Source organism: Glossina fuscipes, unplaced genomic scaffold, assembly GCF_014805625.2.
Source record: "Glossina fuscipes isolate IAEA_lab_2018 unplaced genomic scaffold, Yale_Gfus_2 43, whole genome shotgun sequence".
Classification (NCBI taxonomy): domain Eukaryota; kingdom Metazoa; phylum Arthropoda; class Insecta; order Diptera; family Glossinidae; genus Glossina; species Glossina fuscipes.
The window spans coordinates 1,501,160-1,526,233 of NW_023998427.1; the positions used below are offsets into that span (position 1 = coordinate 1,501,160).

At 32.8% G+C, this 25,074-nt stretch overlaps 3 protein-coding genes across 4 annotated transcripts in view; 2 read left to right on the forward strand and 1 right to left on the reverse strand.

The window, feature by feature from the left end:
- Window positions 1-17,243, forward strand: part of LOC119637099 (protein gone early) — a 38,777-nt gene extending 21,534 nt beyond the window's left edge. For both annotated transcript variants that reach the window (XM_038032924.1, XM_038032925.1), the window contains exons 5-14: window positions 13,893-14,013; window positions 14,104-14,197; window positions 14,265-14,313; window positions 14,381-14,541; window positions 14,606-14,733; window positions 14,821-15,028; window positions 15,098-15,268; window positions 15,866-16,050; window positions 16,128-16,733; window positions 16,839-17,243. In XM_038032924.1, the coding sequence (XP_037888852.1) occupies window positions 13,893-14,013; window positions 14,104-14,197; window positions 14,265-14,313; window positions 14,381-14,541; window positions 14,606-14,733; window positions 14,821-15,028; window positions 15,098-15,268; window positions 15,866-16,050; window positions 16,128-16,733; window positions 16,839-16,926 (1,811 nt within the window). In that variant the 3' untranslated portion in view covers window positions 16,927-17,243. The remainder of the gene's footprint in view (window positions 1-13,892; window positions 14,014-14,103; window positions 14,198-14,264; window positions 14,314-14,380; window positions 14,542-14,605; window positions 14,734-14,820; window positions 15,029-15,097; window positions 15,269-15,865; window positions 16,051-16,127; window positions 16,734-16,838) is intronic.
- On the forward strand, window positions 9,394-10,630 carry LOC119637100. Its single transcript, XM_038032926.1, has 2 exons — window positions 9,394-10,209; window positions 10,297-10,630. Exons 1-2 carry the CDS (start codon window positions 9,606-9,608, stop codon window positions 10,524-10,526), a joined length of 834 nt encoding a protein of 277 aa, XP_037888854.1. The 5' UTR covers window positions 9,394-9,605; the 3' UTR covers window positions 10,527-10,630.
- Window positions 17,244-18,119: 876 nt separating the features above from the next.
- Window positions 18,120-22,573, reverse strand: LOC119637172 (C-mannosyltransferase dpy-19 homolog). The gene is made up of 8 exons (XM_038033022.1): window positions 22,482-22,573; window positions 22,145-22,406; window positions 21,699-22,089; window positions 20,292-21,635; window positions 19,398-19,509; window positions 19,257-19,341; window positions 18,487-18,612; window positions 18,120-18,417 (listed from the first exon to the last, which is right to left on the reverse strand). Exons 1-8 carry the CDS (start codon window positions 22,525-22,527, stop codon window positions 18,213-18,215), a joined length of 2,571 nt encoding a protein of 856 aa, XP_037888950.1. The 5' UTR covers window positions 22,528-22,573; the 3' UTR covers window positions 18,120-18,212.
- Window positions 22,574-25,074: the final 2,501 nt, after the last annotated feature.

Here is a 25,074-nt window from a genome sequence, read left to right on the forward strand (position 1 = left end):
CTATAAAGCACATTCTCTGCGACTGCCTCAACTTTTCCTTGGCTAGAAGTATTGCATTTGGAACGATTAACCCTTTGAACATTCTACAATCAGCTTCAGAACAGAATATCAATTCAATATTTTACTTTATTAGTACTACTAAGCTTATTATCTAATATCCATTTGTTTAAATTAGAGCCGATAGCCTGTGTTGCTAGTGCTCAATGTCTTTTTTTTTAGTCTAAGAATTCAATTCATTAGTCTAAAATTAAAATAATAATAATAATAATAATAATAATAATAATAATATTTAAAGAACGATTCTGAATCTGATTTTGAATATAATAATAAAAGGCGGGTCATTATAAGTCGCAGGAGTTTATAAGTCGCTCTTGGCTTTGCATACGTACATTCGTGTTGTAGGGTGTATAATTTTTGCTAATTATGAAGATTCGAGCCAAGTTGAATCTCACTTCTCTCTCTTCTTATGTCTGGTTCTTCTTTGTCAGCATATGTTAAGGCATTGTTCTATTTTAAATAAAATTATCGCTTATATGATCAATTTTAATAGTGTTTCCAAAAGTTCGAAAGCACATTTGCATATAAATTATGATTTAAAGTGTGAAATTCGGGTTGGGCGGTTAGTTGAAAAACATGCTTGATTTTTAGTAGATTTTAAATGGTTTGTCTCGAGAAAATTTCAATTCAATTAATAGACTTAAGATTCAAATTTGATTAACTATTAATTCCTTTTTCTGTCTTTTTTTTTTTTTTTTTTTTTTTTTGAGTAACATTTGTTACCATGTGATGAAATTTTCAAATACTTATGTATGTAAAAACACAAAAACACAAAAACAAACAAATAAATAAAAAAGAAAACAAAAAAATTCTCTTTGAAATTGTTTATAATGCGAAGAAAACATCATAAGATGAAACTAATCGACATTAAAACACTCCGCTCTCTTCATAGCGTTTCTAAAACGAAAGGACGAAGAGAAGTCCATTTTCATGATATTTTTTTTTTTTTTTTTTTTTTTGAAAATATGTTAAAGGGAGCCTTTAAGGTTTTAAACATTGAAAGAGAAAGTAGAAAAACAATACCTTATCTCTAATACCTATCAATATCAGAATTTATCATAAGAAAATTTGTTAGCAGAGGTTAGTAGGTTAGTAGGTGTGTGCCCAATCGGTAAGTGTTATCGCCTTTACCGCATTTAAGCATTCTTCATTACTATAATCAAAGTGAACTCTACCACACTGAGATTCGAAACCGTGAAGACAGCCTTTATAGGTGCGATTTTTAGCTACAAAGCTCATCATACGGACATCGGCCCGGCAATCGTCTTGATGAAGCTTCGCTGGCATATTTTTGCTGACACTACTTTTAAATGAAAACAAACACTTTCTAACGAGATCCGTGTGTGCATTAGATAGTGCATTTTTCTCCGCATATTCTAGAAGGTTCAAAGCATCTTGTAAAAGAACAGAAGAAAAGAAAAAGTATTGAAAAGTAGGCATGGGCCTTCCCCATTTATGAATCGACCTCATCTTTTTACTATATTGATGGATTCAAAATCATTCTTTTAATAGATTTAAGCTTGTCTGTCTTTGCATCCATTTATCTGCCTGATCTTAGTGCTTGTGTTTTTGTTTTTAACGACGCAAAATTCTGGAAAGCTGACGATGTTTGGCCCAAGAACGAACGCCATTGAAAACTGATAAGACAGCATCATTTTCACAATCAATGCCTATACAAAAACCTTGTTTGTTTAATATTAATAATAGTAATAATATCAATAAATATTTCGGAACAATCCACATATCATAATGTTTTCTTAAAAATTGATCCGTAACAATAATTTGGGAAAGAAATTAACTGCACTAAGTTTAGATGACATAGATATATCTTTTAGATCACGACATGCATAAGCTTTGTAATAGAAGGCAAACCTTTATAAGGTAGGAAGAACTAAGCTGTCGTTTTTTTTTTTTTTTTTTTCTTTTTTATAATTGAAATCAGTAAACTGATTAATAAAATCTTTAAAAAGAAAATTTAATTTTCATCAGTTTTGATCGCAATTAGTTCATATTCTGCGCCCGCTTTTCATGGACACAATGTAAGATTTTTCACATTTTATAGCGAAAATCGATTTAGAATTATATTGGACGAAGTAAAAGTAGCATATTTCAAAGTCGACCTTGCCCAGCTATCATGTTTTCACTCATTTTTTACTATTTGTATGCAAATGGTATTTAGCCATAAATTTTGTGTCGAATCGTTAATAAATTTTTATGATTTATGTCTTTCAAATGTAGAGCTCCGCACAGCGGGCAGCCTTTGTTAGAGGGAAGTTGAAAAGAAAAATTATTTAGATTTTTTTCGCTTTTAAACAACTCTCACGGATGCGATAAAATCTTCTTGCGCCTTTAAACGAATTCTCTACAATGACAAAATAGATTGTCAAATGTCAGTGTAAAACTTCGTCATCATCATTGGCCCTAGCCCTCTTTAGCCACATAGGTTTTTTAGATAGTCCTTCTTAAAGTTCGCGCAAAGTTTCAGCTCAGCTACTGCTTTGAATTGTAATCTATAATTTTCTGCTATTTTAGGCATGGATGCGGCCGATTCTCGTCCATTTTTAAATAATTAACTAAAAAACTTAAGCTACTAGAGGGCTTTACAAATTTTCTTTGACAAAGAGCATTTTAACTGATAAGACGTAACCGACAGAGAACCGGGTGGATAGGATTGAATTGACTCAGTTGGAATGTTCACGATTACATAGCACATTACGTTTGCAATAGTGCAACAAATCGATCAATAAGTATTGAAACTAACACATAGACGTTCGCAAAAAAGAAAAAATCGATAGTATTTTTCGAAAGTGCCATCGACGTCCTACAAAATTTCATGTCATTTTGAGCATTTGCTTACAAATAATAATTTTATCGCAATTACACGTATTATTACTCAACGAACTCGGCGAACAATATCTTGTTGATTTGTGGACTGCCAGACTGTGACGCGACATTCATTACTTTCACGAATTGAAATTAGAATTACTATTTCATCCAGATCTGGCGTTTAGCGACTCGTATCTATTTCGAAATCTCAAAGGGCTGCATGCGGGGAAAAAGCTGTGAGTCAAATGCTAAACTCGTTGCGCACATTGAAGTGTATTGTCAGAATTTTGACAAAAAGTCGAGTTATGCGAACAACATTTTTTCTTAGTTAGTCCCGGCATAATAAAACAAAAATATTGCAAGTACTGAATGTCAAATGATTTGCTCAAAGCACAATATATAGTTTTCAGTTTTCTCTCTTTTTCTGTTTCTTATTAATATCTGCTCCTCTCATATAGAATTAAGTTTGAGTCCATTTTTAACAATAAATAGTTACGGCAGACGAAATGTTGACAGTAGAGTGAAATGCTGTAATGCGATGTTGTAGTGGCTTGTTATGCCGTTAGGCTCACATATATATATATATATATATATATATATATATATATACATGTGATATATATAAATGATGTATATATATACATATTTATATATATAGATATATACACATACGGATATAGGTGTATATACTTTTTATTATTGTTATCTATAATATATTGGAGATAAAAAATTTCAAAAAAAAAAATTTCATTTAACCCTGAAATTAAAAGATGTCATACAAGTTTCGTCCAACATACAGGCGTCAGCCGAGCCGATAGGTAATTAAAATTGGAGCCAAATTTTATAATAAATTCATAATTAACGTAGAAGTAGAAATTCGTACAACGCATACATTAATAGACGTAAAATCCAATTTTATTGTTGTAAATTTGTTTTAAGCTTTTTTTTTTTTTTTATTATTTAATTGATGTAAAAAGTTTGCTGAATTTGTTGGGGTTTTTTTGCCTTTCTTTTGATACTCATCACTGAAGTGTGAGGGTATATTAATTTTGTCGAAACATTTGCAACATCCAAAAGGAAGCCTCACTAATCCCGTATTGTGTACATATTCGTCATCAACATGAAATTTTTAATCCATTTCCTGTCTGTCCGCCTCTCTGTCTGTCTGTCTGTCCGTCTGTCTGCCTGCCTGTCTCTCTGTGTAACGTCTGTGGAAAACAATGTCCTAATCGCAAGAATGAAGCTACCCACTTCAAAGTCGACACGAAGATTGAAAATTCTTGCACACAGGTTGGCCGAAGACCGAAGATCACAATTACAATATACTCTTAAACTGCCTCCCATTTTTAAAAATATAATTAATTTAGTTTTTTTTGCTTGCTACTTAGAAACTACAACACATACAACGATAAAGATTTGCATTTACATTCTATGGGTTGTCCTGCAGCGCCTGCGTAAATATGGAACATATCGTCCAATCCCACATAAAAATAATAAGTGATCAAATTTTTATTCTCTTTACTTTCTTGGTGTTTTCATCGTATTGTGCATTAGGTAAAAAAAAACAGGTGAAAGGTGAAAATTATTCGGTACATTTCTCACATGAAAATATTTAAAAATGTATTCGTTTCGGTATGAATATGGTGGACACCACGAGGGGGAGGCTTCGTTTCTTCCTCGCATTACAAACAAACGGATATCAAATATTATTATTATTATTATTAATTTCGCCAGAGAAATAAATTCGAAGATTAAACTCTTAAGGCTATCGGCTTTTTATTAAAAATTCAACCGCACTTGAGAATCGAACCCACGACCATTGACCTGCTAGTCAAGATTCCTCGCCTTCGGCTACTCAGGCGGATAGGGGATATCAAATAAAAGGACTGGCTACGAATAGAATGTGACTAGATAAGTGCGTTAATTTTAAGTATATATGTACGTAAATAAATATGTACGACGGGTAACGGTGACGGGTATTAAAGATCATTAATATTATTTCTAAATATTCGGAAACCTGAGTTGCGAGGTTTTCGTTCGCAACCATTAACAAATTTACGGAAAATCTTGAGCGCTAAGTAAATCTTATTTGTGACTCAAAGCGCTGCTTGCTACACTGACTAAATTAAGCTAAACACAACAACATAGCATTTTATATAATTCATTAACGACTTGGTTTGAAAAATACAAAGAGTTTTATATTTGTGATAGTATGAATGCCCAATAGAATGTGTTTACGATCAAGATTCCTTGGAGATTTAGCAAATATTTTTGACAATTGTATGTAAAATAAACTGAATCAATGTTAAAAGTTGACCGGCATTCGAAATTCACCCTAAAGCGTGTCATTTATCATACCTACACTTGTTAGACTTTTCTTTCATATCACTGCCGTAAGTGTACAAAATGAATTTCTCGTTGAAGATATCGCTGCGTGTTATTATATGTATTTTTATATTATATATATATATGAATTTTTAATCAAAGCACATGTAAAAACTGATTTCGTAACATCTTTGCAGATGACAACTTTTCAGGTATTATCTTACACTATATTTACTACCTCTTGTCTTAAAGTTTATGTTCTTTGCTCCCAAACGTAGCCCGAGTATCAAGTGTCAAGTTTGAATCTAGGTTTTTCTTTCTTTGTATTTTGATGTCGCAACAAATCTAATCAAAATGTAAGATAGATTTAAGAGCACTATTAGAAAATGTTTAAACCAAAAACTCATAACGTCTTCTCTATTGAGAAGTTTACACACTCGGCAGCCCCTAAAAAGTTAACTAAGCCTTGCATATGCAGAACTTAAGATTTACGCAGATGGTGTAATGACATTTCAATTTTTTAGACGGTTCTTCTTCGATCTTCTCAACTTGAAATGCGAAAGATAAATTAGGATATGAATTATAAAATGCAGGCGACGTCTTAAGACGAACCACTCCACCACCTATGTTTTCCTAATTTGACTGAATAATCTCCAAATTAATATGGGGAAATGTATAAAACGTAATTGCGCCTTTCACACCCAATATCTGTTCGTGGGAGAAATGCTTGCTTAAATACATCTCGCATGTAAGCCTGTAATGATCACAGAAATTTAACCAATTTGTGGCTTTACCAACATCAGGTTATTCGAAAAGTAATTTCGTCTTTTTTTTCACACCCCATGGACGATCGAAGTCAATAAATTTAATCTCTCAGCGATCTCGAGTTATTATTCGTCGGTTTGCAATAATGAATGCCACTATTTTGTTATCATCAGCTAAGACGGGCCTTCCACAACGTAGTGTATCGTAACTTTACTCATCTGGCCGAAACATAACCTTGAAATATTAAGTTTCTTGGAAAAGTTTACTTTTTCTGCTAAACTTGACTTAAAATGACGCTGTTAAGCTCTTATATAAATATATAATGAATAGTGAATGCTTTTCGATATCCAAAGATCAAATAATCCATTATCACTTGTTCGGATCGATGTCTGAGCAGAGTATTTACATCATATGAAGATACACAAAAATTAGGATAGCCTCAAAGGATGAAGAGCTCTTCCAACGTGGTGTCCGAACGCTGCCAGAGAGATGAACAGAAGTAGTGGCCAGTGATGGTCATTACTTTCAATGTGCCGTCATGTGCCATTCTTTCATAACCAATTCCTAATTTATGATAGAAAAGGACAATATCTTACTTGTGCTCCTACTATCTGTAATAAAAAAAAAACCTTCGAATTATTTTTAATCGCGAACTAGTGACGATTTAGTGACGTATTTTTTGCCACTTTTTCTTCAAAGCTATACGACACTCAAATTTTTTATTTTTTGTTAAATTTGTGAAGAATGTTGCGAAAACATATTTGTGCAGAATTAATCCATCTTTACAAATTATATATTGTTGAACATGCATGACAAACGGGTGTATGTATAGAAGCCGAGTCATTGCCTTTTACATGGCAGTCTGTTCTTTACATCGGTAAAAAACGAAATATTGTAAAATGATGGAACGTTTTTTTAATTATATAGAAACTTTTATAAAGAGACTTGATTGATGAGAGAAATTTATTGTGATGAATGTCGTATCTAGGCACTCGAAAATTATGATAATCGAAGATAACATCAAAGCCGCGCCTGAATTCATCGAATATCAGGCAATATCTTCATTAAAATTCATTGTAATGAAATTAAATATCTCTAGATCATCACATTATCGCATTCCGATGGAAATGTTTGGGTCTTTTGTTCCGAAGGACAGCAAACAACTTGAAAGCTTTTGAAAGAATCTATCAAGATGTAGTGCGTTAATTGGTCGCGGCATTTGACCGATTTGTTACTGTGTGATTTTTATCCATAGACAAAGAGAGGACATTATCCTTCCGTTGTTGAAACTATTCAACACTCCTTCGACATACTTCGTCACCGTATAAACCATTAATCTGAAGGAATAAATAACAAAATAAGTGAATACAAGAAAGGAAAACGCTCGGGACATTTAGTTATGGGTTCACTAATGTACGTGATATCTGACAGGTTTGCACTAATCCAACATATTTCAGTTTATAAAGATTAGAAGCTTTATTAATGGTAAAAATCGAGCCAAAAAGATGAACAGTGTTGGGAGCAGTGCAGGCTGTTTATTATTTCCAACGCGTGGAATACCGCATTACAAAAATTATTAAGCGAAATATGCATATGCTTTAATTTGCCTTTTCCATCACCTGCAGTTAACACAATTGCTCCTCTGACCTAGACGTCGAACATAAAAATAAATTGCGTGCATCATAAAGGCGTTTAAATGGCACTCTACCATTACACTACACAAGATCCACAAGCTTAATAATAAGTGGAAGCGAGAGAGGCTCTCAATTGTGTTCAGCATGAAAGGATTTTGGATGACTTTTCGATGCAGGGTCACAAACCCTCTGACCGACCCTTTGAAGCTACCAAAAGTATTACATATAACTAGGTAGGGACAGTCGATTATTGACCTAATGGCTTCAGCAAAGAAGATCGAATACATTTCTCGGCGCATGCTATTTCTTATATTTAAAAATTAAAAAAATTAAAGCCTTTTTGGGGAACTACGCTCAGACGAAAGAAGCACATTGTTCTGTGCTTAGACAGAGGGAAACGGTATTGCATGCGGAACTTTCTATCCTATGCTATTAAAGCATGATATTGGTATCAGGAAAGTTAGGAAAGAGGGCAACTTTGTGGTACTCTGAGCGGAAATAATAAGGCGGCAGCGAATTCGGAAACATTTCGACTATTCGCGGTTCAATAACCGTATGTCCTTGGCCACACAAACTTTAGATGAACCAATTCACAATCACAAGAATTGTCCTTGCGAGCGTTTGTTCATAGTGTCACTGCATCCAAGAACATATAGAAATGCAAGAAGGAGTGTGAGGAATATTGACGATGCGCGTGCAAATATTGACGATGACACCAATTTATCATTTACAGATCGCTATTGGGAACTGGCGAATGGGAGCCATCTCTACGACAAGTTCATAACATATTTCGCGCAGCAAAGTCGAGACATTGTACACGAAGCTCGGTGAGCAACGATCTTAAATAAAAACAAAAAAAACTTATTCATAAGGCTGTACATAGGTTAAAATATTTATCGCTTAAATGTTTTTGTTTAATGTGTTTTTAATATGATCGGATGACAGACGATTAGTTTTACACTTACTTCGGCTGTTACAAGTTCAAACAAATTTGAAATGCTTTCGTAATAAATTTGTTTCAAAAAAAACATCTTTTCCGCCAAAAATGTAATAAATGTAAATTCAGAATGTTTAAAAAATTTAATTAAATGATAACGCATCGGTGGTTGTCTATTTAAATTCAGCATAAGACATTAAAAAATCACTAAGAAACATATATTAATTTGAAGGTGAATCTTGGAGACGCACCGCACCAATCCAAGCGAACATTTACATAGATCATCAAGTGAAATCGTTTTTAAGTGGAGCCATGTTAAATTGTCCCGATCAGTGCCAAGTTAAGTTCTGCACAGCATTGCTCAGCTTTGTGTATAAGCATACACACGGGTATGCTTAAGATTGTTAACATTTGTGACCGCGAAATTTGATGATGATAATAATAATAATAATAGTACAACAACAACATCAGGGTTAAGTCTATCTGCGAGATAAAATTTGAATTAGTAAAAATAGTATACAATCATCCTTCGGTGGCGAGCAAGAAACGTTTAAAAAGTAAAGATTTCGCTTTGCGTGAATTCTTTGAAATTTTCTTTAAACAATTTGACTTCAATTAAAATGAAATGTAATTATATAACAAGCAATGTAAATATTGAGTTTGAAAAGCAAGGCTCACAAATCTTATGGATTACACTCTTAATCACAATAAACAACGCTACCACTAAAACTTGTTCAAAGCATAAGCATTAAGAAATTGAGAGCGTAGGCTCAGTAAATCGTTGTCTTCTTTAAAACAAATTAACATATATTATAATGAAACAAAAAAAACAAAAAACATAAATCGATTTTGTTCATAAAAATTTTTACGTATAAAAGTAGAGTAATGTCAAGGAAATCATAGTCAGTATTGTCTTGTGGTTTGAAAGATTAAGTTGAAGACTGACGGTGTTATATAAGTGGATGAAATTAAATTAAAAACGAATTTAAAAAAAAAAAGTGTTTTCTTAAACGATTCTCTTTCACATACAATACATATACATACATATACAAATCCTCGAAATGCGGCTTTTCTTAGCTTTGTGTATAGGCTTCTTGGGTTGTGGTGCTTTGCCTCAATATGGCTATGAGCAACCCAGCGGCTTTAAAACCAATACTGTACCAGTTAAAGCTTTACCGATTAATAATTTAGAAAGCCGTAATTCATTGGCAATTGACCGACAGCCATTAACGGGATCGATATCTAACTTTGGATTACAAGCACCTATCGAATTATCAAACGCCTACAGAGGTGGTGATAAATATTTACCACCAGCCAGTACAACATTAGCTCCTATTATACATAAGCAATTTTATTTAATTTCGGCGCCAGAAGATCCAGATCCCCAAGGAGGAAAGAGACATTTGATTTTGGGACGACCTCAAAAGAACTATCGTGTAGTATTTATTAAAGCTCCCAGTTCCGGAACTGAAAATATTAAATATTCCGCTGAATTCGCTCCACAAGAAGAAAAGACGGTTATCTATGTGCTAAGCAAAAAGGAAAATGAACTGTCAGCGAACGATATTAGCACTCCAGCACCAATACCAGCTAGCAAGCCCGAAGTATTCTTTATTAAGTATAAGACCGAGCAAGAAGCTCAACAAGCACAAAAAGAAATTCAAGGTAATCCCGACCTGTAAACTGATCTTTTTTTATATAAATATATATATATATATATATATATATATCTAAAATGTCAATTATTTTTAGACGAATATGACAGACTAGGTGGTACTAGTGAAGTTTCAGAAGAGGGTACCGCCCCCATTACTTCAGTTATTGGTAACTTGGATAGTCTCAATTCGGATGGCAGCTACAATTATCACCAACTTAATAACGCCGTAACTGACCCATTACAAACACCTCCTCGCGGGCAATATCTACCAGCACCTGCACCAGCACCAGCACTAACATCGGCATCAGCATCAGCAAAGCATTAAAATGAAAAGATAACATGCCTTTGTATTAATTTATGTTAGTTCGATTGTCTTTCTCGCTTATATATAATTAAATGTACTCTATAAGAATCGTTTTTAAGTTTATACATATATGTTGTTGTATTAGTTCATACGCTTTTTTCATATTTTCCATATTCATCTAATAAAATCCAATTTTAATTTATTTGGAAATAGTTTTAGTTACGAACTAAGCGGACATATCCTTAAAAAAAAGAAAGAAAAACATGTGCCATGCAAGGAGCAATTTGACAGGCGGCACCCTTATACAAGGAGCAACATAACTGGCAACTGTACCACCTTTACACAACAGCACAAATTAATTGAACGATCCGTGAACAACGTGGTCGTATGGAGGTTTGATAAAAACGGGACAGAGAGAGAGAGAGAGAGAGAGAGATTGATTCGAAACATGGCATTGGGCAAAAGTGTAACGGATGGTCAACAATCGATGCGTTATAATATTCAAAGTGTAAATAACCATTAAGCAGGGTACGCGAACCGCTAACGTTGACGATAAATCTGAATACCCATGCTCATGCCCCCGTTTGGAAGTTCAACAAAATGTTGCGTATAATCAGCTCTTCCGACCAACTACGCAACGCTACGAGCAACTCCTAACGCAATTATGCTGAAAAATGGTCGATGCAATCCGACTGTCAACATTTATGTTATCCTAACTGCTGTATGCGTCTTTCACTCGTCGATTTTTTAAAACGTTACCCAGACAAGTCAATTGGACAAAATTTTGAGAAAATATTGTCAGAATATTTCTCATAGAAAATAAAAATGTACAAAGGGAAAAAACTTTTAATATTAAAGAAGACTTAACTTCCTCGTCTGATAAAGAACAACCAGTGGTCCTCGGATGATGATGATCGTATATGACAGTGGCATCAGTTTGAATGACAATGATCTCCTTACTACACTTTTCTTGCTTTTGTTTAAATATGTAAGCATCAATAGTGTATCTTTCCTCAAATCATTATTTCTATCATTTCAAGAAATAAAAAGATCTTAAAGAATCGAAAATGATTAGTGAATGACAGAGACAGAGAGGCTGCTACAAATGCAACTAATTTTGTTAATAATAACAAATTTTGAAAGCAAGCATCTAACGGCTGCATCCGACATTCCCATCGGAACTAAGACCTGACTAGATAGATGACAGCAAATAAAAGACAATTTCATTCCGATAAAGTCAGGGCAAACGCACATTACAATTAAAACAGGATTTCAAATAAAGCGCCTTTGATCATACTAAAGCGACCATAAAGCTAATATAACACAACATCTAAACTGTGGAAAAAGTCCTCAAAAGAAAGATGAGTGGTTTGAATATTGTAAGCAAACTATGTCGGGAAAGAAAGCATGAACGAGAACAACAACAACAACAACAACAACAACAACAAGAATAATAACGACAACTGGAAACACATTTTGTAAAGAAGAGAATTGATAGAAAAATCCTCATCTAACATCTATGCTTGATGAGGGCAGTCTACGATAATGCACTTGCCTTAGATTACTTCAGACCTTTAAGTATAAAATTTTCCATATATCGTTAATAATTTTTTACAACATTATTTATTTGAACCTTTGTGCTTATGTTGACCAATTGCTTCCTTGCCTTTTTTGCGTTTGCCTTTCAACTCTCAATTCTTTTAAATCGGCCAAAGCTTGCTGATTGCTACTAATTTTAAGCCTTGAATTAGCTCGCTTCAAATCTAGCAGCAACTACCTTTTCCAAGTAAATGATTTTATTGTTGTTCCAAATATTGCTATTTCGGACCTGGATATACTTCAAGGGTTGAGGCCACTGAAGTATAGTTGTGTTCCGGGACCTATGCATCGTGCGGCATATCGTCATTCATTCTCATATCGTGTACGGGCCAGTTGTGACGGGTTATTTTAAATATTTTTAATCTCTCTCTGCGATCAAGTGTTTTTCCAGTATATTGGAAAAGTAGCTTTTCTATCCCACTTAATAAAAGTGGGATATATATATATATATATATATATATATTACTAAAAGGTTGTACATGAATTAGTTTAAGCCTATATTGGAATATGAATTTGTTGAATATTCTGCTTGCTACAGATTTCATGTCGACTCAACAGGATCCGCTGGGAAGCAATTCCTTTTCATACCCTTACAAATTTGGGATGGGATCCGTTAGTGCCATTATCCCTACATAAAAGCTGATTGCCACTATTAGTCCTTCCTTCACTAGAAAAGTGTCTCCTTCCTAGTTAATAAATGGCGGTATTGACCCGTCGACCTTATTAAGAATGATAAACTTTAAAGTACCTAATCGTTTCTCGAGAAATTTCTTATTCACAAGGTTTGACTAATGTCAATATAACTAAGGATTTTTAAAACCGTTCAGAGCCCTTTGCACAAAGCTAAATGGTGTCTATTATATAATCTCAATATCGGGCTAGTTAAAGAATATCAACGCGTGATCGGCCGATGTTATATTTAAACTAAATTAACCATCAAATGTAAAGTATCGGTAGTTCCGCAAGATGGTTCAGATATGCTCAGTATTATCGATATCAGCCAATCCATTGCTTAAAAGCTTAGCCGAAATCGTTTAGTATTAAATTTTATCATGTTGAACCTTTTTCTTCTGTGCTTTACATAACTTGGATATATATGTATGTATTATATGGTAGTTACATTTTTATACTATAATTAAATAAATATTTATCATAGCTCGTTACCACGCTTGCACGGGTGCTATTCAAATTTTAAAGCCAATTATTTTTCGTATAATTTTATATAATCATGAGACTTTTAAATTATTATACTCGTCGAAATACTGATTAACTGATTCTTTAGATTTTTCCATATTATTCCATATATTTCGTCTATCATTTCGCTACAAATTTGCTTAAAGCGGCTTTAAATTCGTAAACTCCTGCACCCTAGAAGAAGAGCAGATTTTCTCATTGCCTTGTCTATGTCTTATTTGAATGCTATAGCATTCGCGTCATTCCAGCTGGAAAATTTGATCCCTATTGACGCGAATGCTATAGTATACATACATGCAACGGATGTAACGGCTAACATATGATAATCTGATTACCATTACAAAATGGCCTTAAACAGATATGGAACTGGATATCAGAATTGGCTTGAAAACAAATCAGCTATCATTTTTTGCCCGGTACTAGAAATTTTACGTAGTCAATCTGGATTGAAAGGGATAAATGAAATAAATAAATGAATAAATAAATAAGAGTATTGAAAATGAAGAAAGTGTACTTTAATTATGCGTGTACAGTATAGCTTTCTCGATTCTTGAAAGCGATTTCTAAAAGAATTCACTTTTTTTTGCATTGCAGACGGCTGGCAAGCATTCCGAGATTCAAATCGTTTACAATATTGGGAATATAAGAAGGCTTTAGTGCATTTACAAGTTATTTACGGTATATTCCCTTATTACAAGGTTACCGTAGAAAATCGGTGAGTAAATCTTATTTAATGCATGGCTTTTTAGGGATAAAATAAAATAATTTAAGAGCTCATTGTCCCGGATTCTTTTTTTTTTTTCAGCTTCAACAAGCCCCATGATTACATAATAACATTGTCGGAGGGCGACATAGGGTTGCCGGACAAATATTTCTACAATATCGATCAAAATGACGAGGTTAGTGCGATTTTTCGTTGAATTTCGCTTTAAGAGCAAGTTTTTAATAATTCATTCTCTTGGTTAGATTGTCAGAGGTTATAAACTATTGTTGCGTGACTTTGCCATAAATATGGGTAAATGTTTCTCTTTTGATTATCCGGCACAAAGATCATTAATCTATTGAATTTGCAAAAATTGTAGGCATTGTTTCACGTGAAGCTGAACTATTTGCTGATGAGATTTTTCACTATGAAAAGCGTATAGTAAATCATATTGATTCTGTTAAAAGTTCTAATCCAGTCGGTGAAAGGCGCTTGAATCAAATTAAAACCTTAGCTGAAATGAAGACTTTAGCGCCATCGGTAAGGGGACTGCGAACACAACAAAGAGAGATATTTAAATTTTATAATTTATTTTTGCGTATAGCTCCCGATATTCGAGACATTACAGGCTTTATTTCCTCATACAAAAATTAATGAGGATACCGAAGTTCTGGTACACGATATCGAAGTATTTCACGAACTATCAACGGTTCTTTCGACTTCCGATAAAAAGTAAGTTGACATTTTCCCCAAAAATGCAGTTACAAAAGATCCATGTTTTTTTTTTTTTTTGTTTTTTATTTTGTTATCATCTTTAAGACCCATAAATAATTTTATAATATGGTCTTTGGCACGACATTTACTACCTCATCTGTCCAAGGAGTACAGAAATCTGGTAGAGAATTTCGATTATACCGTATATGGACGCACCGCTAATCATCCACGATGGATGATTTGTACAAAAGTTGTTAAAGAATGGTTACCGTTCGCAGTGGACGCCCTGCAACAAAGTAAAGAAATGCAAACGGTTAGAAAACTCTTTTGACAAAATTATTCACACACACCAACACATTATGCATTAAATATCTATCCTTAGGTTTTCAGATTGTTGCCGCTTTATATAAAAGAAACTATGCGAAATAATAAAAGTTGGGGCAACGATGGGTTTCTTAAGCTGGTTTATTACAGTGTAAGAAACCAATTACAACAATCGATAGAAGAGGCTCAGTGGATACATAAAGATTTGGGAGATTACATAAATGATAAGGTATCTCAAAATAACGGCCATTACAAATCACGGATGTATTATACCTGATTCTCATTTTACGCGATAGATACGTTCCAAAAAGATTCGTGTATTGCTTATATTAAGAAATTTAATAGATTGGTTCCAAACCAAAAAAAAAAAAAATTCTTCTACGAGCTCGGTTAAGAATTTATTTCGTGCTTGCATATCTTAACTCATTAAATATATTATAAAAATAAAAAAATATCTTACACATTGAAAAGCCAAATTAAGTTGCATAACGAATACATTACATCTTTGCATCCTGGCTAACGCGAAGCATCCCACCCATATACGCATATAATCGACCTAGCCTAACTTTATTGGGAAAAATGTAACGCAAAGGTACAATGCATATTTGTGAGAAGTGAAAATGCAAAAAATTGATAGAAATATCAGAAAAAAAAAAAAAAAAAACAAAATCCATCAGAAAAAATCCGCGTTGAAAAAATTCATAGAATATTGAAAGTCGTATTGTTAAAACAAGACAATTCGCGTGAAAAGAGCTTGTTTTTTTAGCTCGTGTTAAATCATATTTCGCGTAAAAAGAGAATTAGGTGTATTTAATTTTATTTACAGTTAACTACTATGCGCTTGCAAATTGGAATACCTGAAGAGGCTTTGAACAATCGTAGCTATATACAGGATTACTATAATGAATTGCTTTTGAATAATTTATTTTTTGTGGAGCATTTGGAGTCCATATGGAGTTTTCGTAAAGCACGCATGGAAGAGAAACTAAAGCCTTTAGATATTGTTGATACGTTAGTATAATTTGGAGAAAATGCTCTTATATTGTTATAAATATCTAAGCAACTTTCTCTCTATCGAACTCACTTAGAATTATTTCTGAAATGTATACCCAGGATTATCCACGTTCAGTAGCTTATTCGCAAATGTTAAACATGATGGTTATATCGCGTGGCATAAGTATTTCCCAGTACTATGATTATCGTTATCCGGTCGCAGTTAATTTTGCCCGCATCGGTTCTGATATTTTGGAAGCACTGATTTCAGCGATTTCGATCTTCGTCGAGCAATACAAAGCGGAGCATGACATTGATTATTTGGATTTATTTCAAATGAACGAGAACTGCTTAAGCAGCGAAGATTTCGATAACGATATCGTCCGTGAATTGTCGGTGGATGCTTGGAGCAATTTCTATACTACTTTAAGTGCTGCCAGAGTTGCTGCCAAAGCTTTGAGTTCTTTCATAACAGCAATTGACAGCTCCAGTCCGATAATAGGGGCTTCCTACGATCAAGCCACCACTTATCAAAGTTTAAGATTAGTAGAGCGTTTGCGCTTGCCAGGCTTGCGATCGTATAACGAAAATGAACTTTTCACGTTAGCGTACATGCAGAAACATTGCAGTATACCCATAGCAGATAAAGATTATGCTAGAATTAAACCATATGTTGAACGAAAACTACCAGAATCTTATATGTAAGTGCTTGAAAGAGAATTAAAGCAAAAAAATTTTTTAATTGCTTTTTTTTTTTGCTAATTTACTTTATTCTTCTTTTCTTTTCTTTTTTTTTTTTATTTTAGTTTCAATGTTACATGGAAACATATACAGTTTTTACCGTTATCTTCCAGATGCTCAGTACCACGTACACGCTGCCCTCACTTCCTATAACCATATCATATGTGAATCCCTTTCATTAGATATTTTAAAAAAAGATTCATTCGCAAAAATCGCTCTGTTAGATCTGCTTTCTGTCCTTGGCACATCACTTTTTAAAAAAGTTTTTTATGTGAATTTTTTATTATAATATATGTTTCCATATTGTTAACTATTCCGTACTTTTTAAATATGTATTTTTTTTTTTTTTTTTTAGTTATTAGATGCTTTACTTTAAATAATTTATTTTGTAGTATTTAAATTACAAAGAACCGAAGAAGATATTTGTATAAGAGTAATAAAAGAAAAAGTTATTTCTGAACTTAGTAATAAATATGAATAATAACGAGATTATTAAATAAATAAAAAAAATAAAAAAATTTCTTTTTTAAATGGAAATGAAAATATTTTCGTAGTCAATTATTAATATTCTTCCGAAATTATGTTTTTTGTTTATGTGAGTAAACTTTAAATTTATTTTTTTTTTTTGAATATATTTTTTGGTCGTTGTACGATTAGTACAAATTTTTTTTTTTTTTAATTTCGACAATTGAAGCTCGCAGGTGATCAAGTTGAGGAAAGTGGCGGACTTCTTGTTTCTAGCCGGAAGTCTTTACGCAAACTACGTTACACATCTTACAGTCTTATTTCAATAAAAGCCTGTAAGCTGAGAAAACGTTCATAATGTAAACTACGATTCAATCGCGATCATTATCCTATTTGTTTCAACGTATTTCTCTATCAAATCCTTTTGGTGATGCCCATTAACCCTGCCTCTTTAATGCTTCAAATGTTTTAAATAGTAAAACATGATCGTTAATGTCTTTTTACAAAGAAATTTTTCGATTCAAAATCATAATTTATTATCATAATAAAATTAACATAAAATAAAAATTTACAGCAAAGAATTTTTTTTTTTTTTAACATTTCAGCCCTTTTTCTCTCTTTTAGTTCAGATACATTTCAATTTTTGTTAAGGTAAAAATAAATTAAAAATGTTTCTTTTTTTTTCTTTACATAACACTTTTTTTTGTAGAGGCGAGATTCAAGGGAATACTTAATCAATTTAAAAGAAGAAAAAAGCACATGCATATAAAACATTAATAACTACCATTATCGATTTGAAATAAACAAAGCTCTTTTATATTGAATTTAAAAAAAAAAACAAAATTTACTTTTACTAATTTATATAATATAATGAAATACAGTAGGAGACAATTAAACCTCTTTTTTCTTTTTTTTATATAATTGACTGCGTCTTATATTAATTATTACTGTTGCTGTTAGAGCGTGAATAAAATTCACATATCCTTCTCGGGCATTTTGTTGAATTTTAAATTGATTTGTACGCTATGTGAAAACATTTTTACGATGGCATACTTTTCATTACTAAAAACTTTTAAAAAGCTCGGTATATTTTTATTCAATAATTCAGAACAAAACTGTGGATATTTACGATAAGCCGGCTGCATATCATCCCAAATTGATAATAGATCACATTCGTCACTGTGAAAGAATTATTCAAAAATTATGCCATTCCTTCCTAATATAAAATATATTGTCAACTTTTCTTACTTAATTTCATTTGTGCAATCGTTAGTGGATAAAATTAAATACTGAATTTTTAATTGGGAACATTGATTATAAATGTCCGACGATTGTTGACGGCTAAAGACGCTATAAACATGCTCCGTGCGGTCACTGTTAACAAAGGAGAAAAGTTTCAAGCTGCTTGGAAACTGTTTTAACACTGTTAACTATTAGATGTGGCGGGTTAACAATATTGCACTACAATTAAATGTTATCACGTCGCTGATGATAACTAAAACTAGGTCTTTTTGTCAATCCGTAAAGCGAAAAGTAATAGGTTATTTTAAGTCAGTGTTCAATATTGATAGCAATTGTAAATCACTTAAAGAGAGTGAAATTTGCATTGAGTAGTCAATTTGAAACAAGTAAAACTTTATTTAGTGATCCCTACTTGCAATGTACAATCAATTTGAGTCACTTTTGGATTCTTATAGTAAAACATAGCGTAGCGGCTCAAGGTGATTGATTAAGAAAAAAAACTCTTATCAAATATTTCAATAAGAATTCACCAGACTTTCCCGCTTCGGCTTTACATTCGTTAGACATCACTCTTCCTCATCCCACGAAACTATCTGTTAGGATAAATAGGGAAATGTCCCAAGAACGAATGAATGTTATTCTGAACTAATCGTTCACATGTTAAACTTAAAATTTCTGCGATATTTAGAATTTTAGCATTCATACATATTTATATATGTACATTAACGTAACAAACATTATTAACCGCCACACGTAATATATATATACAATTCTACCTCATCTGTCTAATTTCTAAATGAGCATGGTTTACAATTGGCCTTCGCGTAGTTAAATGTACGGTACCAATTATATCAACAGGACCTAAAATGATTTAGATATATTTAATATTTATTTCTTACGTAAGCAAAAGCATTTACCGGCAAAAACGGCATCCTTTTCGGTATTCATTTTTATCCATTCTAACATTGAATCCAATTGCAAATTTTGATTAGCCACATTTTTGTTAGGATAATACTCGTCTTGTATATTCTATACAAAATAAACCAACATTTATAAATTATTCTCACCAAAGTTACTTTTCTAAATATTAGTTTTAAAGTATATGCCTTACAAGAGCAACGAGTTGCAACCTGGGAAGTAATCATCCTTGGAGTGACGTGAATTATTGTCAAGAGAAGTGTCAACAATAAAATTTTTGTTTTGTTATTTACGAATAAGCTTAATTTTAAAATGATAGGTTGCGGAGCAAGAAAGACTCGCATTAACTTTTGATCACAAGTTTGCTTCTACATAAAATACTCTTATCTTCATGCTCATCCTTTTTCTGCCAAAAAAGCAGAATTCATGTCATTATTACAGATTTAAAGATTAAGAAACTTATATATACATACATACATACATTCTTTCTGCTTAAAGAGTCATAATAGAATAGAAGTTAAAATCGTTTATCTTTGACTCATTCTGTAACGAAGCGTTTATTCACTTTTTTGGAGTCTTTCACACGTTTAACTAGTTAAGTCTGTTCGTTCGACGTCGGAACCTAAACTTGCAAAAATTGAAATAGGAAATTGAAACTCTATAGTTTACCAATGGAATCTTAAGTTAGGCGAGATCTGTCCACAACAACCCTAATCTATAAGTATTGGTCTTAAGACATGATATCGATGCAAATTCTCTAGTAAATAATAAAAATGCGACCCAGCAAATTGCAAGCGCACAATAAATTAAAAAGCTTCGCAATTATAGAGACCGTGCCAAAGGAGAATATTAATTTCCTACTATTTTTCAAATTAATCAAAATGGTTTCTTACCACTATCCCGGGATGGATAACGCTGGCCAAAAACACATACAGATAAGCTGACCAAAACAAGTTACGCTGTTTACCGCTCAATAATAAGGAACATATGGTCGAGGTGAGAACACAACCTTGCGTAAAACATAGGAAAAATAGTTTTCTAATACTAAGGCCAATAACTGTAAATACAGCCATTTGTAGAAAACTGTACACGTAATGAAATTGACGATAGTCGTAAACGCCCTCGTCATCACTATCATTAGCACGTGTTTCCTGAGAAGAAGCGGATGTTAGCTTGGTAGCAGCTTTTTTACTCGTTCCTGTAGATGAGATTTTTTTACCATTTTCATTAGCAGCTTTTTCCTTTCTTTCGCTCTGTTCTACCATTTCCTCAGTCGATTCCCTGTGAATCTCATCTCGTCCCTTTTCCTCTGATGACTTTTTATGATTTTCTTGAATTTGTTCTTTTAGCTTTTTAATATCATTTAGAAACTGTAAATGATCATTTGGTTTCTCTTTTTTTAATTTTGCCTTTTCTTTTTTATAAAGCTCGTAGTCATAGCCACATTTGGCTAAAAGATCTAAAAATTCTAGTATTATGTGTTCATTTTTCTTGTTAAGTATATCCGTCATACTAATATGATGTTCCTCTAGAAAATCTTCTAGAATATAGTTTTTAGCACGTTCTATGACATCCGCTTTGGGCTCTTCAGGTGGTTCAGTGGATTTACGCCATTTACGAAAAAACTTGGCCAACATAACTACACCATACATACAATAGGGTTTCACTACAAGCGTTTTAACGAAGTCCCACAATTGAAAGCAATCCATGCGCTTGTACTCAGGTTTGCATGCCGTAAGAGTGGTAACGAAATTTACTTTCATTTGCAGTAACCAATGTATTACCAAATCACGGTACAATATATATGTATTTTCTATGGACCTCACAAAACCGGTCGCTTCAAAGATATCAATTATAGTGCAAAAGGAAAATATTGATATTAAAAATCCCATGGGCAAAATTTTCAATGAGAAACCAATATTGTTCTCATCGGGCAACGGGGGCGATGATTGTTGCTTTGAAAATCTTATCATTGATATAAAAAACAAACCGATGGCTGGTCCCAACTGCCAGGCAAAAATATATCTTTTGTTACCATCCGACACAGAGTAGGCCAACCAAATGGCCATTAAATGAGTTGCAGCGTATTCATTAATGAAAACATTTACTAGTCTGGTTTGTGTCGTTGAATTCAAAATCCATGGTACCATCATTATGAGTATTTGACTGGCAAATATAACTGTAGAGAATTGCCAGCATAATAAGGCCAGAGCCGTAAGGAAAGACATTTCTACCATCTGTTTTAATGATAAGAACATTAAGTGCATTAAAAAAATATTAAGAACGACTTGTAAACTCACGGTTAATATGGACAGAGAATGTGCTTTACGTTCGTATAACTGATTTATGCAGAAGCATAAATAAAACATTTGCATAAAGATAGCTGGAAAAGCAAAATTTTCACGTGCTGCAGGGCTTTCATATATCTTTGAAGCAAAGCTGTGAAACATAATGTACGATGTTACTGCATAAATACCACCGAACATGTTACGACTGAGCAGTAATCCGTACATGTATATTAAGAGCATGGTAAACCCACCCAACAGCCATACACACTCCGTATAAAATTGCATTGCTTGACCTTCGCAATTACCATATTCTAACGTCAATCGTATATCATCCGAACGCCAACAGCTAAACAAAGATAAAAGTCCCAAACGTTGATGCGAACGCAAGAAATGATACAAAGCTCTAAAATCATATTACACGTTTGTTTTCATTATATAAAAAAATTTTCCAATAATACCCAATAATAAGCTCCGGCAATACGTGAAATCTGTGAATAACATTCACGTTGCGAGGGTACTCAATATCAGTTAAATTTTGCAATCTTTCAATGCCGCTCATGAAATCCGGTGCCTCTGTCAAAGTTTTATAAAAGCTATAATATAGGGCATCTTCTCCTCGAAATAAAGATTCACGTTCCAATTGGGTCAAATGAGCTATATTCGTTCGTGTCTCAAAAACAGACCGTACATGCTGAATATATAGAAAAAAAAATCCCGTACCTAAAGAAAACAAAAATGAAGAATAATTGAAAACAAAGCAAAACATCAAAGACGACCGAACTAAGTTGATTTTACCTATCAACGACTGTCCTAGCATTAGAAGCAACTTCTGTTGGTGCATGTTCCTTATAATATTATTCAACTTTGGTCGATACTAATAAATTTCTATTTAATTTATTGTTAACTTTACACTACAAATTTTGCAAAAAAAAAAAAAAATTCTCCACTTTTCCGGTTTCACTGCTTAAATCCATATGATGGATTGAATGACATTATATTGCAAACTAGAGTTGTCAGGCGTATTGAATGTTTTTATAAAAGGAAAAGCTATGTTTAAAGGGTAGCTAATGTTTTGTTCTACGAACGTGAAAGCGCTTCATAGGCCTAAACACAATTATCTATTATTCTGTTTTTCGGGTTAAGAAGTCCCAAGTGAGAATCCACGTTATCGTATTATTTTGCAAGAAAAAATATAGAAATCAATGCTAATATAAATAAAAAAATGTGATATGAGAAGTAAAACTAAAGAAATCAACAAAAAATAAATGAAAAACAACGATAGAGAAATTAATATACAGACAAATTAAATATTTAATTGATTAACGAAATAAAGAATGAGCAAAAATAATATTAAATAGAGCTGCACTTCACTGGCGCAGTAAAAAACACTAAAAGAATTTTATTGATCGTTTTTATTCTTTATAAAAAAGTATGGAGCATGAACTAAAATTTTAAATCGCATAACAATAATTTACAGTAGTACAAAATAACATTAGTTAGATCAATAATTTCACAACTTAAAATAAATTGTCTTTGTTTCTTTTTATACGTGTGTTATGTGAAAGCCATATGATTTCCCAGTTCTCACAACGTATTGCAAAAATTCGGCAAAGCTGGAGTCCCATCCCGAATATAGCAATAACGCATCATTGTGTTTTAAAACGCATTTACAAATTAGTCCCTCGCGTAGCATTTTCTTTTAAGAAAAGTAAATTTTTTACTCGTAATTATTATTTTATTATGAACTATTTTATTATTATTATTTATTTACCTTTACAGATGTACTAAAAGGGCCAAGTGGTCACCTGTGTGCCCTACTTTAAATGCAAATTCTATTCTGCTTATTAGCAACATTCTGCGCGTTAGCGCGGCAACCAGACTTATAATACTAGAGTGGATATGATCTTATGCAGTGTTGTCAAATAATGCTTGAAAAACATCTAGTCAACTAAATTCACGTAAATGACATGCCACCCAGATTTAATACAATAATTTGCTTATACATATATCTCTGTGATCTTCAAATTGACATAATAATAACAGGTAAAAAATGCTGTCTATCTAAGATCAAAAATCTTACCGTCCCTAGTTTACACAATGTATTTCGTAAAAAGACTGCGTTTCATCAGCTCTTCATATTTGTAATTTAACGCTATAATATTGCACAAAAAAGTAACATAACACCAAAATTCAATGGTTTCAGCACAAAGTATTTGATTAAACTTATTACGCCATTTATATAGCTGATGATTTTGATAATTTTGCCAAATTACTTCGCTTGAAGTCAAACGTTCTTATAATTCTTTGTTCAAACATTAATATACTAATTTACATATAAATTAAAGATTAACAAAAACATATAAGTACGAAAAAGAGCGGAAGTAGGATAAAGACAAGGAAATAAACATGTTTATTTCAATGTTGACATATTAAAATTGCGAGTCTATCGTAATCAGCTTTGAAAATTTTTTATAAGAGCAATAAGTGAACTTTTGCCTTTTCAGCTGAAGCAATGTTAACGGCCGTAATTGCAGACTTCGCAGTCAGCATAAACTCCGAATAAGGAGTAAATTCATAATTAACCAAATTTTAGTAATTGCGAGTGACACAGACAGACAGACAGACATGACTAAATCAATTTCACTAACCCGTATTGACAACAATACACGACCATGGCTCGCCATGAACTTACCCATATCTTACACCTCCAAATATAATGTGTATCCGCTAAAATCAAGAAAACCGTTTATTATCATGTATGAAGCCAGTAAATCTTATCAAGGATCGATATGAAAACTCATTATCATATCGCATTATAAACAATATAATAGACATTAAATTTGAACTTGCTCAAGTTGCTTTTACATCCTACACACACTACTTATTATATTTGTCAAATATTTTTAATGTACAGAAATTAATAGCTGACAAACTGTAAATTGCATATGTAAGTTTTTACACCCCAGTATAAACCCCATAGTGGCTTACGGTAGATTTATTATAGCAATCGCTTAAGACCCGAATGATTCTAAGCTTGCGAGGTCGCAATCTTTGAAATATTTTGCTGAAATTTAGTCCATTTAGCTTCCACCGTGCGTTATAAACTTTTTTAGGCAGCATTTGCTCCGTTATTAGGAGCACGTCCGTCTGTACAATTGTCAATCCATAGTCTCATTGTTGTCAGTCATCCGTAGTCCTAAAATATATAACTTCTTAAGATAATTTGCTTATCTCTCCGATTTGTTTGCCCACTGCTTTATGATTTCATATGAAAGCTTTGGTATTTCTTTGTCGACCATTACCTGGGTTTATGACAAATGCACATTTTCTAATTGATTTTCCGTAGAAGTGCATTGTTTGTTGTGTGCTTCATGGACACCTTTTCTTT

Bases quoted from the DNA above. Each gene is read 5' to 3' on its own strand.
- LOC119637172 (XM_038033022.1), bottom strand. From the start codon at position 22,527: ATGCACCAACAGAAGTTGCTTCTAATGCTAGGACAGTCGTTGATAG. The intron at 21,636-21,698 runs GTGAGTTTACAA...TCATTAAAACAG, and splicing joins ATTCTCTGTCCATATTAACC to ATGGTAGAAATGTCTTTCCT. The intron at 18,613-19,256 runs GTAGAATTGTAT...CTTTGTTAACAG, and splicing joins TTAGAAATTAGACAGATGAG to TGACCGCACGGAGCATGTTT.
- LOC119637100 (XM_038032926.1), top strand. From the start codon at position 9,606: ATGCGGCTTTTCTTAGCTTTGTGTATAGGCTTCTTGGGTTGTGGTGCT. The intron at 10,210-10,296 runs GTAATCCCGACC...AATTATTTTTAG, and splicing joins AGCACAAAAAGAAATTCAAG to ACGAATATGACAGACTAGGT.